Genomic DNA, 12,292 nt, shown 5'->3' on the forward strand with positions numbered 1-12,292 from the left:
TAGAAACATTCCAACGAAGTAGCGAAGGAGCTTTGCGAGGATTTCCATGGCTTTTCTCGGCGCTCATCTTATCCACTCTCCCGCTCCTCCGCCCTCCTTCACAGTAAGCAATCAGCTGCTTCTCCTCCTCCTCCTACTTCTCCTCCTCTTTCCCTATCTAAGGATGGCGTGCATCTAAGGATAGCATTGATTTTGGGGAATAGCATGGAGTAATCTGTGTGGTGATCTTCATTGTTGGTGATTCATTGCAGGGATTAGGGTGGAGCTCATGTCGCACTTCAATATGTGTCTCTGCAATGGGCAAGGTATTTTAATTGCGGAGTGGAAGGAGGAAATTGATTGTTTTATTTGGGTTTGAAGAAAAAAAAAAGTGTTTTTTTGTGCAGGAATCAAAGGGGAATGGGAGGAGTGGGAGAAGGATTTGGCGGCGACGGAAACTGGTATTTTTATTCGGATGAACTTTCATTTGCTTTTCATGTTTTAATTCATCAGGGCTGCCAAGTTGGCATCTTAATTTTTGGTTCTGCTTTAGTGTGCCTGGATTGTTAGGGAAGGATAAAGGAAAATAAGAGAAAAGCAAGATTTTTTTCTCTCTTTTTGGTGCACTCTTTTGTTTGGGTAAATGGGAGGGACAAGAATATGGAATTGAATGTATGGATTGGAATTTTTTCTTCTTCTTTTCAGTGTGCCCCTACTTCTTAGTGCTCCTTAATTCTTGTGCTTTTAGTCTTCTTTATTGGATACCTTCTTTTCCTTATGTTAATAAGCTCATCTATAGGGTATGCAATTTGCCATTCAACTTGTTCAACTTGCCAGCTTTCACTTTCTTTATGAAGGGACATGAAGAGTAGTGGTAATTGCGTTGTTACGATGAGGAACTTAAATTTGTTTTTCATGAATGTTGATGATAATGCGTGGGTGGTTCTTAGGCTGTGGTTTGAATGAGGGGTAGAGGGAAAGTACAGAAAAGAGAAGGTAAAATGATGGAAGAAAAGAAAAGTGAAAAAACACAAGAAAACATTTTGCCTTCCTGTTTAATATTCTTTTTGCCTATTTTCTCTGTACTTCTCTTCTGTCTTCTTTGAAGTGGTGGGAATGCGAGCTTAGTTAGGTGATACAACCTTCTTCTGTGTAACTTGACCCTGTACGAGTGGAAAGTTCAAGCACTTTTGCTGGTGATATGATAAAGAGCTGAGACTTGATGACCAAATGGCACTAACTGCTCATTTTGCTGACATTGGTATTACCATTTATGATTTTGTCATCTTCAAGCTTGTTGCTTCTTAGAAACTTATATGTGAGTTTCTAGAAGTGCAATTTTTAAGATATGCTATTGATATTCTTATCTTGTGCATCATTTCTTTGCTTTCATTCCTATAAAAGACTACTTCATACATCCGTGGCCTCACTCTCTATGTAGTTATTAGGCAAAGAGTTCAAATCAACTTTGGCATTTTGCTTAGTAAAGTTTGACCTTTATTTTATGGATAACGCTAGTTTGTATCTCATGCTATAGGGTTTAGATTGATGCCTTCAAAGGATAACTAAACATTTGGATCCACTGGATAATTTGGCATTACCATTTCCGTGCAATAACTAAGGTGGCATAAAGCTTGGTAGTAGAATTGATGGTGTTAAAGTAGATAATATATGTCTGCAACAACTAAGATGGCATAAAGAAATCGATACAATGTAAAATAGTTAGACAAAGAGCGTAATGGCCAGTTGGTAGCACATTACTTGCAATAGCAAAAAAAATCGTCTTCCAAACAGGAGAGTGTATATGCCAAATTGTGAAGATTAAGTTTTCATAATAACGAAGAAATTTTCCTCCAACCATTTGCCATTTAAAAGAGAATTATATAATAGATATTAATACTGTGTCTGTCACTAGTATAGATATCAAAAATTTGAAAGAAACATTTTCATTGCAAGATTGTGTGTTTTTTCTTGCATAAAAAACAGGATTATTTTTTTATTTTATTTTATTATATTATATTATATATTTTTTTTATACTTAGATCACGAGTTGCATGTAGTGGCTCTTTTAGAGAAAATATTTTTGGATTCCTAGCTTCTATTTTACGAAACCTAGATAGCAAGATACCCAAGTGGTTCTGAAGCTTGATAAAGATTTGAAATTCGGATGCATCTGCGTAGGCATACTGTAACATGCAAGCATGATTCAAGCGTTTTTTTAGGGTTTTATTTTGCATGAGAGCCATTATATAATGTCACATTGCTTTTCTCTTTTAACAAACAAGCAGTTTGTGGTTGAATTTTGAGTTTGTTTTGTTTCCCTGATTAAATTTCTTGACCTGGTGCTATGAGAATTATGAGATGTTGCCTCCTTTCTCCTTTACACATGGTGCAGTAGTCATAAAGAGATGATATTAACGAGCTTGATATATCCTGGGATTATTTCATCCAAGCTTATGTTATCCATTGTCCTAATGTAATAACAAATATTTACTTTGATAATTCAAAATCATGAATAATGTAGCTATTATGTGACTAATTGCCTATCAACAATTTTGTCTGATTATTTTTATTATTTTGTATCCATTAAACTTTAGTATCCAACTGTTTTTTGGACTAAAAATTTGGTAGGAGCCCCTCTTTGCTCTTTAGCTATGAATAATCATTGATTCCCGATTAAAGGTACAAGAATGGGATCCAGTTATGAATGTTGTATACATAATTCATAGCATAATGATGCATGTTTTTTTTTTTTAAAGGAACAAGAGGTTGTATAATTGATGTGAAATCATCCATTTATTTCAGACGAAAAAAGATGACAAGGTGGATTATAAGTTGGAAAGGATTCCTTTCCTCGAAGAACAAGTTAGGAGGATTAGGGAGTCGGGAGAAATAATTTCGTTGGACATCGAGAAGCTGATGTTATCAGAAGAGAACAGGTTTGCTTTTGTGAATGAAGTGGCCGAGGAAGCGAAATCATACGTTGAGAGGAACAGGGACGAATACGGAGAAAAAAAGGCCATACTGCATGTGCTGAGCAACCGAATGAATGAAGCTGGATTTGAGCGTACTGAAGCATACATGGAGCCTGAGCCCTTCCGGCCTGGTCCTGGCTATATAAAACACTTGGAAGCATGGAGGTAACTGCAAACCTTCTTGATTTTGAGTATATGTGATTGGAGTTACAAGGATTTGAAAGTTCGTATTTGTGTTTGGTTGGGTATAATAATACTATACGTTTAGAGTATGAGGACAATAAAATTTTTTGGGTTAACTTGAGAAAAAAAAAACCTTACTTTTTCTTTTATTATGAGGGCAAGATTATTCTTTCTTTCACTAGCTTGTTTGTTTATTTTTGATGGTATTGACATGGTCTCATGGGCAGGTTGTAAAGAAGGAAAAGGCATCTTGGTTGTGGTACTCTATCGTGGTGATACTGTAGTGACAGCGATACTATTGGGTAATGTTTAGCACGGTACCATTTTTTTTTTATTTTTTTTATTTTTTTTTATTTTTTTAAGTTGGATTGGGCACAATCAATTTTTCCATATGTTCAAAGGTGCACTTTTAAGTCTCTTTAAGCAAACTCTTAATGCTTACTTGAGTTACTTCTCCATTAACAGTTTGAGTGAAGATATTAGAGCAATAATATATGTTGAGTATATATGTAATAATGTCTTTTGTGTTACTTTAAAACCAAAGAAATCTAATCCTTCTCTTATTTTAGAAAAAGTACACATTTATAAGGGCAAGATTAATTTCCCTTGGTTCTCAAGGTTATATCATTTTCATTTAATAATTTGTTACATTAGCTGATTAAAAAGATTTGTAAATCTGAATTTATATATATTTTATGTTTAGTTTTAAGGATCCGGAAGAGAAACTAAAGAAACCATAATTATAAAAAATTAGGATGAAAATTAACTCATGTTTGAATTGGTGTGCCCATGTGAAATCCTTCTCTATGCAGCTTCTTCTATTTAGGGCTGGTAACGGGCGAGACAGGGAGGGGTCTCCCTGTCCCCGTCCCCGACTCTGAATTCCCATCCCTGACTCCTCGACCGGGGGAAGTTATCTCTCTGTCCCCATTCCCACGGGGATCCCTATATACCTATAAATTTTGTTTGATTTAAAAAAAATATAATACTAATACACACTAACACATATGATAAACATAAAAATCATTCAAAATAAAGCTTAACAAATCAACAAAACAAAATTTATAAAAACAAAATACTCCAAATGTTTAAGCAAAATGAAATTTAATGAGATAATTTATAAAAATGGTAAAATTGTAAATAATTTAAATTAAAAATTTATATATATATTATTTTTAACCGGGGACGGGGATACCACGGGGCGGGGATAGCAATCCCCGCCCCGCCCCCGCCCCGTTTAACAAACGGGGACGGGTTGGCCCCGTCCCCTCCCCCACTGGGGGAATGAACCGGGGAATCCCCATCCCAGTCGGATCGGGTTCCCGCGGAGATCGGAGATTCCCCGTCCCGTTACTAGCCTACTTATATTAGTTTATTTTTTGCTATATTGAAATATATGCAATCAAATTAAGGGTAACAATCAAATTAAGGGTAGAATTTTGCTCGAGTTATTATATTTAAAAGATATATTTTGAGCCGCTGCCATGCTATCACCATTTTGAATATCGAATTTTAATTTATATAAAATTATTTATGAGTGAGGATTTAAGTTTTAATTATAATATTTTAGCCAAGTTTTGCAATAAATTCAAATTTTTTAATCATCTCTTTTAAAAAAATCTTACATATATATATATATATATATATAATGTTCCTAAAAAAATTAAAAATGATTTTATATTTTATTTTTTTTTGTGATTGAAGTTGCTTGTGAAGAGGGTTTCTTTTTATTGTTTTTGTGTACTCTCCATGATCACAACTAAGTTTGAAAGGGGCAAAGATAAACAAAATAAATAAATAAATGAATTGGGAAAGAGAATTTAGACGCAATTGGGGAATGCCCATTCTTTGTTTGACAATGACCACTTTGCCCTCCTATTTAAGATTTAATTATAAAAAATTATCTAAATAATTAAAGTGAATAATAATTAACTTAAATTATTTAATTTAAATATTTAATTATAATTATTAACGTGAATAATACTATTCAAAATATTTTATAAACGAAGGACTTTATTTACCATTCTTCATTGTTTAACACATGAATATCAATTATTTTTATTAAAGATATGAGGATAATTTTATCACATATACTCTTGTTTTTTTTTTTATTCTTAATTTTAAATCTTTTCATCCAAACATTGTTTTTCATTTCACTTCTTATTTTACAAACTAAACACTCCATAAAAAACAAAGTAGGAAAAAGAAGTGAAAAAGGCATTAAATTTGATAGGAGTGAAAAAAAATAAAGAATAAAAAGAGATAAATAATTTAAACACTTCAAATGTTACCAAAATAATTAATTGATATATAAAAATTAAATTTTATGATACGTATGTACATACATACACAAATACACATATATAAATAAAACGCTAGACAAAAAACAGCTATTTTTCCCATTGCCTTTGATGCTCAATCTAGCAATAGTTCCCATGAGAAGGCTAACCTTGTATATAATTTTTCCAAATATGTTTTATATATTATATATATGGAAAATTATGGATGAATTTGGTATAATCATATATCACTTTTATATCATCTAAACACTAAATAGTGTGAAAAAGTTTGAAATATCATACTTTCCCCTGAAAGCGAGAATTCCATGTAACTTTATGAGTTCCTAACAGCCCTTAAATGTTAATTATTACTACACATGAATGAAAAAAAATTTAAGTAAATCAATATATATTTATATATAAAAAATAACCATTGACCAATTCATCCAAACTTTTCACTCGAAAATACAAGTTGGAGATGAAAGGGATGCTTGACAAAATACACTTATCTTGAAGCCAAGTTCTGACTTTCATATCTTCAAATAATTTTCATATGTTCCAAATAAATAAGGCATGCAAGCTACACTTTCATGCCCACACAGGGAACTCTATCAACAAATAGAATACATTATGCTAACCACAAAAGAATCCAGCTGAACAAATTCATATAATCAGAAAAACCTGTACAAACTCAAGCAAGCATACTTTCCGAAAAGTCTTAAAGAGGATTGCCTTCAAAAGAGCACCTAGAATGTAGCAGGGATGTCTTTAGAACTAGAAATCTTATGGCTGCACCTGCACGGTTGTGACCTGCTGCCACTCACCATTTACGGCTTCCTTCCAAAGTGTGACATTGTTGCTCTCATCAGCCACAGCCAATATATTGCCGGCCAAAGACCATGACACTCGCCAAACAGGGGTCTTGAAATCATTAAGAACTTTGCCTTTCCATTGATCTCCTTCCTTTGCAACTGTCCATATAACCACTGTTCCATCCTGAGATGCGCTGGCAATGGTTGATTTGGGTAGGCCAAGATTTGGAGCCCAAGCGACATCTCTCACGCATTCGGAATGCATCTGCAGAGCAGGAAAGCAGTCCATCTTCCAGCTTCCATTGTAAAGCTTCCACACTTTAACCGTGTTATCAAAGCCACCAGAGGCAAGTTTCTGGACAGGATCAAGAAGACCTGAACCAACTAGAGCACCAGCGGCCATTGATGGGGCCCAAGAGATGGAAGTCACACCGACGGGGTGTGCTTGATCAATCCTTGTGGTGTCCCAGCTTCCGTCTGCGCGAGCAGTGAAGACTGAGATGTTACCGTCTGAGGAGCCGCATGCCAAGCAGAGACCCAAATCATGTGGAGCCCAAGCAATGGAGTTGACAGAGGATTTGTGATCAGTGAAAACATGAGCCTGAGACCATCGCGCGGGTTTGGTTCCGTCTTTCCATATGATGACACGGCCATCATAGCTGCAAGATGCAAGCATAGATCCAAACTTAGGGTGAGCCCATGCAACTTGCCAGACTGGACCCTGGTGACCACTTAGGGTGGCAATGTGCTGATGAGAGGATCCACTCACACTGATGATCTGGATGGTGGTATCAGAAGAAGCTGTAGCTATGCGCTTGCCGTAGTAATCCATGGAGACATCATGAACCACATCTTGGTGGCCAGTCTCTATCTTCTGAGAAGACATTGTTCCAAATCAAAAGTTTTTTAATTTGAAATGGTACCTGAAAGAAATCATGAAACATCATAATACAGTCAGAAAGCATACACCATGTACAGATTTTTACAGGAGAATAAGAAGGATGGGAGTATCAGCATCTGCACACAATAAAACACACACAAACAACATAGAGAAAGAGGAGACATGAAAAATCAACAGATGCCCTGCATGCCATGAGACTAAATATGAAACTTTAAGATAAATAAACATAGACATGTGGCTAGATATCTTCCATATAACATGCACAATGTATTGGAATTATAAATGCATTGCAGTTTTAGTGTATACACCACCATAACATAAGAGATCATTTATCAGGTGATGCATTGCCCTTTTGCTTGTATAAAAATTATGTTAGAATAAAGGATAGTAGATGATATGTAATTTGGCAAATCCATTACGGTTTTACAAAAACACTAGTTTAAACAATAAAAAACAGAAGAAAGTTAACCAGTAACAGTAGATTAAATAATATCACACAGTACAAAAAAACCAGAATGTAAAACAAATAAGTTCATGGTCCCAATCCTACCAATAAACAGGTATGTAATTGGCAGTACCAAAAATAAAAAATAAAAAATAATCGAGGAACATCTTTGAAAGCACTTCATTATAGAATATATATATAAAAAGGAAATAAGATGATATGTAATTGGCAGTACCAAAATAAATAAATAAAATAATCGAGGATCATCTTTGAAAAGCATTTCAACCATAATAAGATGATGGTTGAATAGTGCGTACTTGAAGCTTCACAAAGAATTAGATGGAGACTTTAAGACCATGAATGTAAATCAAAGAATAACTACCATAAGAAGCAAAACTCTCTTAAGAAGACAAGTTACAATCTTGATCAGTATCAATAGCCTATCCATTTTATTACCTTTTACAATTTGAATTTACAAACAAAGGCTAAGTTGAGTGTCTCCCAGTGCTCCCAAATCAGATTTTCAATATGTCCCACTAAAGCTAGTAAAAATTTCCAGGTTCCTAATTAGACTACAGTTAAAAATTTTAAATTACAGCAAGTCAGCAACACCAAGACATAATCTATAACTGACAGGCATAAATGGGTGAGTTAAACACAATCTTACTCTACACAATTTTCAATCATTTATAAATTGTGAAGAAATCATCAGATCATTTAAAACCAAACTCTTAACAATTCAGTGGAATGTAAAAGAAGATTTTCGCTTCTAATAATTGATTGACACTTCAGAGCAATTTCTAAGCTGAAAATTCTCTATAGAAAGTTATGGGAATACTCATTTTAACTCACATGACAGCATCAGCAAGGCATCCTATAATATAGCCGGCAGTTAATTTTTCTTTCACCAAAAAGATTGATGGCAAAAGAGAATAGATGGGATACACAAAAGGAATAATCAATATATAAAAGACAGTGCAACCTCTCCGGGGATCTGACAACTGCAAGTTGGCTAGCATGCGCTGTTAAATACTAGTATTATAACTAGTACCAAATAACTCCTGCTAGAATCATTTGCTAATAAAATAAGAGAAGAATATGAAAAGTGAACCAACATTTATGGTTAGCAATGGCAAACAAATCCGGCAAGAAATATAACTGTGATATCCTTTCTTTAGCTAGGAAAGATAATTCTCTACTTGATATTTAACTAAAGGATAACTTATATTAAGATTGTGCCAGTAAATGTCTATAACAAATGATAATAGCAAACATGAAAAATCAGCAGAATTGATCAAAATTAGGGAGAAATAAGATCAATAAGCAAGTAGTTCAAGGGCTATACCACACAGACTCCAATTTCCAAAATTTCATCATTCCAAGTCATCACAAAATAGAAAAATTACCAACAGCAACACAATAGCGCTCCACAACATAGCTCTAAACATAATGACAAGGAGAATTATTATTGAACAAAACAACCTCATCAATAATAACAGCATCAGCTGTGTAAACAAGAAATCCACAAAATGATAGAAACTAAATGAAATGAGCAAGAAGTTAATAACCAAGTGAAGACCCACATGTCTCTCTTCCAATTGAAAGAAATTACGGGCAAAGGCAGCTATAATATACTTTTTTGAAGCTTAAAAGCGATACAAATAGGTCAAAAAATTTCAAAATAGCCTCTTCAGGTTCGGGCAGCTGGATAAACAAACTGACAAGATCAGGCTAAATCAAAGTAACAATCACCTGAATGGGTCAATTCATTGTAGAACAATAAATCCTTCACATCAAAAATTCGAATCTATGAAACAAAAAGACTTTTGATAATTAGTGACTCTACAGTTGCTCTAATGCAGATAAAAGATCAATTGTTCTCCACTGTACCCAGACAAAAAAATGATCAATATGCTGGCACGGGCCTGTAAGTATTTCCATTTCGCCATTCTCATATTTAGTTAATATTATTTCCTCCAAATATCCTCCTTCACAGGTCTACATATCAATATAGATATTTAATATAGCAAAACTGGGATCTTGACATATGTCTTCAATTATACAAACAAAGATCAAGAGAACAAATTTTTTCCTCCTCAAACTACCCATCATGATAGATTTATCCACAAACTGTAGAGATTCACGAAAAAACAAGCAAACATCCAATTTTTCCCCGGTATACCTCAGATGTTTTGACAGACAAAAGATTCAATTGCCACCAAGTGATTCAGCATAAAAATAAACAAACTTTGAGCTGCACGAAAGATCTACACCAAATTACTGAAATTTCTCACAGAATTAAACCAGACAAAAAAAGGTGACATACAAATCCCATCCTGAAAAATAAAAAATTAACAAAAATACTCAAGCTAGATCAGCTAATTGGTGAAAACCATCATCTAAACTGAAACAATTACAGGAAGCACTAATCCAAAACAGAGATGCAGAACAAAACCATGAATCAAAGATCCATAAGACCAAAAAAACAAGGAAAGGGAACCACAATCGAATTACAAACATCAACAAGGCAAACATCATGATCGAGCATCTGGAAACCAGGGGTCCGGATCTATGAGAAACAAGAGTGAGACCAGATCAAGAAGGAGGGGAGGAGGAGGAGGAGGTGAGGAGGACCTGATTGTCGTTGGCGGTGCATTTCTCAAGCGAGGCAAAGAACAAACAGAGAACCTGAAAATCGCTATAAAATGTCACTATTTATCACATTATCTCAATAATGAATTTCAAACCCCAAAATAAAAAAATTCTTTTCATATATTTTCGAAAATTGCTTTTTTTATTATTTTATATTTAAGAATTGTTTTTAATTGCATAATACTGTATATTACAAAAAATAAAAACATAATTAGAAAGTTAAAAAAAAAAAAATGATAAATTCACAATTAACAAATTAAAATTAAAAAAATGAAAAGTTTTTCTCTTCAAATATCTATAAGCAATGTATATATTTGGTGATTCCATTGAGTATTATATAGCAATATACAGGTTGGTTCTTTATTGCTCAACGGGTAGATACATGCGCTTAAGCCATAGGGACATGTGAATGAATGATAAGATATGTGGAGCCTCTATTATAAATGATTTTTTTTTTCATTTGTTAAGAAATAGAGACATTTGATTAAGTCATAATAACGGTTTGACATATCAATCCTTAGATTAAGTCATAATCGAAGTCGTTTAAAAAAATAAACACACCCATATAAAGTCAAAACAACAATCAACCTGAAAAGTGCTATGTGTCCTGTAATAGTATTAAATAACAATTATAATAATATAATTGTGAGAGCATATATATGTTTTTTAAGAGAGAGAAGATTAACTACAAAAATCATATGAAATTATATATTTTTGCTACTAATGTACATATTCAAATATAATCTTAGACTTTATAAAAAAAAAACCTTTAAAAACTATTTGGCTATATACATATGCATACTTTGTGCTTAACGATCTGAACTAATGAAAGGCTACAAAAAAGCTAACAACTTAAATGAATTATCAATGATTCAACTAAGTATTATATACTAATGTGTGGGGTAGGTTCTCCATCAATTAAGCATAGGTGAATGTGATTATTGCATAATCACATGTGATTGAATCGAAATGAAAGTTCTTCATTTATTTTACTAAAATTATAAAAATGGTTATCTTTTCATGTCTTTGGATGAATATGATAGATATAGCTAATATGTCATGTCCTTAGTTGAATATACTATATATAGCTAGTATGTCATATTGTCAATTAGAAGAGTATGCTATAAAGTCAAAGAAAGAACCAATGATCAAAGTGGCATGTAGTATTTAATAAAATGTAATAATAAAAAAGAACTATGATAATTTTGAAAAGTTAAGAAAATGAACCTACAAAGATCATATTGAATTATATATTTTTCATGCTAATGTACACATTCAAATTTCCTTATGAACATATATTATGATATTTATTTGTGAAATTTTTAAAAACATTTCATGATTTTAGGCTTTGTAATTTTTTTTAAAACTATATATATATGTTAAACAAATACATAACTTCTGATTAATGGTTTGAAGTAATGAAGGGCAGCAAACAAAAGCAACACCTTTAGGCTTTGCTTGGATGGAGGTATAAGAAGGTTTTATAAAGTAAGGTAAAGTATGGTAATGATAGGTAAAAGGAAGTTTTAAACTCTTCCTTGTTTGGGGCAAGATAAGGTAAATGGAGGTTTTGAAATTTTATTGTGTTTGGTTTGAAGGTAATTAGAGGTAAGGTTATATAGTAATGTTACTAAATTACCCTTAGGATAAAAGACAAAGTTATAACTTCTTTTACTACATTACATGAAACTTACATAATTTTTTTCATTGTTCACATAAATCTCTCTCTTGATTATTATAAGATTTCATTTTGTAGAATAAAATTAATTAATTAATATCATTACTAAATTAATTAATATTAATATTAACCACCAACTTATAAATGCTTGATATTTTTTAAAACAAATAAAATAAAATAACTTATGATAAAGTAAACATTATTGTTGAGAAATAAGGGGTGTTTTTGAGATTCACTAATAAGGGGAATTGTTTTAAATTATAAGAGGTATTTTGGTCCAAAAAAAAAAAATATAAGTTCTTCAAAACCTCCTGAACCCACCACTTTGGAGGGTTAAGTTGAGGTTTTAAAATCTCCATCTAACCCCCTAAATCCTTACCTTCCTTAA

The 12,292-nt window shown here is 32.9% G+C and overlaps 2 protein-coding genes across 3 annotated transcripts; one reads left to right on the forward strand and one right to left on the reverse strand.

The window, feature by feature from the left end:
• On the forward strand, positions 1-3,583 carry LOC120256681 (protein PLASTID TRANSCRIPTIONALLY ACTIVE 7). Its single transcript, XM_039264369.1, has 5 exons — positions 1-103; positions 252-305; positions 387-440; positions 2,785-3,119; positions 3,365-3,583. Exons 1-5 carry the CDS (start codon positions 47-49, stop codon positions 3,369-3,371), a joined length of 507 nt encoding a protein of 168 aa, XP_039120303.1. The 5' UTR covers positions 1-46; the 3' UTR covers positions 3,372-3,583.
• A 2,305-nt stretch (positions 3,584-5,888) lies between these two features.
• On the reverse strand, positions 5,889-10,302 carry LOC120256685 (protein transport protein SEC13 homolog B-like). Of its 2 annotated transcripts, none has more exons than XM_039264373.1 (2): positions 10,209-10,302; positions 5,889-7,151 (listed from the first exon to the last, which is right to left on the reverse strand). In XM_039264373.1, exon 2 carries the CDS (start codon positions 7,112-7,114, stop codon positions 6,200-6,202), a length of 915 nt encoding a protein of 304 aa, XP_039120307.1. In that variant the 5' UTR covers positions 7,115-7,151; positions 10,209-10,302; the 3' UTR covers positions 5,889-6,199. The 2 variants fall into 2 exon arrangements, with proteins under 2 accessions (XP_039120307.1, XP_039120308.1); XM_039264374.1 differs by lacking the exon at positions 10,209-10,302 and adding an exon at positions 10,093-10,198.
• Positions 10,303-12,292: the final 1,990 nt, after the last annotated feature.

This window comes from Dioscorea cayenensis, unplaced genomic scaffold (genome assembly GCF_009730915.1).
Source record: "Dioscorea cayenensis subsp. rotundata cultivar TDr96_F1 unplaced genomic scaffold, TDr96_F1_v2_PseudoChromosome.rev07_lg8_w22 25.fasta BLBR01001566.1, whole genome shotgun sequence".
Classification (NCBI taxonomy): domain Eukaryota; kingdom Viridiplantae; phylum Streptophyta; class Magnoliopsida; order Dioscoreales; family Dioscoreaceae; genus Dioscorea; species Dioscorea cayenensis.

Bases quoted from the DNA above. Each gene is read 5' to 3' on its own strand.
- LOC120256681 (XM_039264369.1), top strand. From the start codon at position 47: ATGGCTTTTCTCGGCGCTCATCTTATCCACTCTCCCGCTCCTCCGCCC. The intron at 306-386 runs GTATTTTAATTG...TTTTTTGTGCAG, and splicing joins GTGTCTCTGCAATGGGCAAG to GAATCAAAGGGGAATGGGAG. The intron at 441-2,784 runs GTATTTTTATTC...CATTTATTTCAG, and splicing joins TTTGGCGGCGACGGAAACTG to ACGAAAAAAGATGACAAGGT.
- LOC120256685 (XM_039264373.1), bottom strand. From the start codon at position 7,114: ATGTCTTCTCAGAAGATAGAGACTGGCCACCAAGATGTGGTTCATGAT.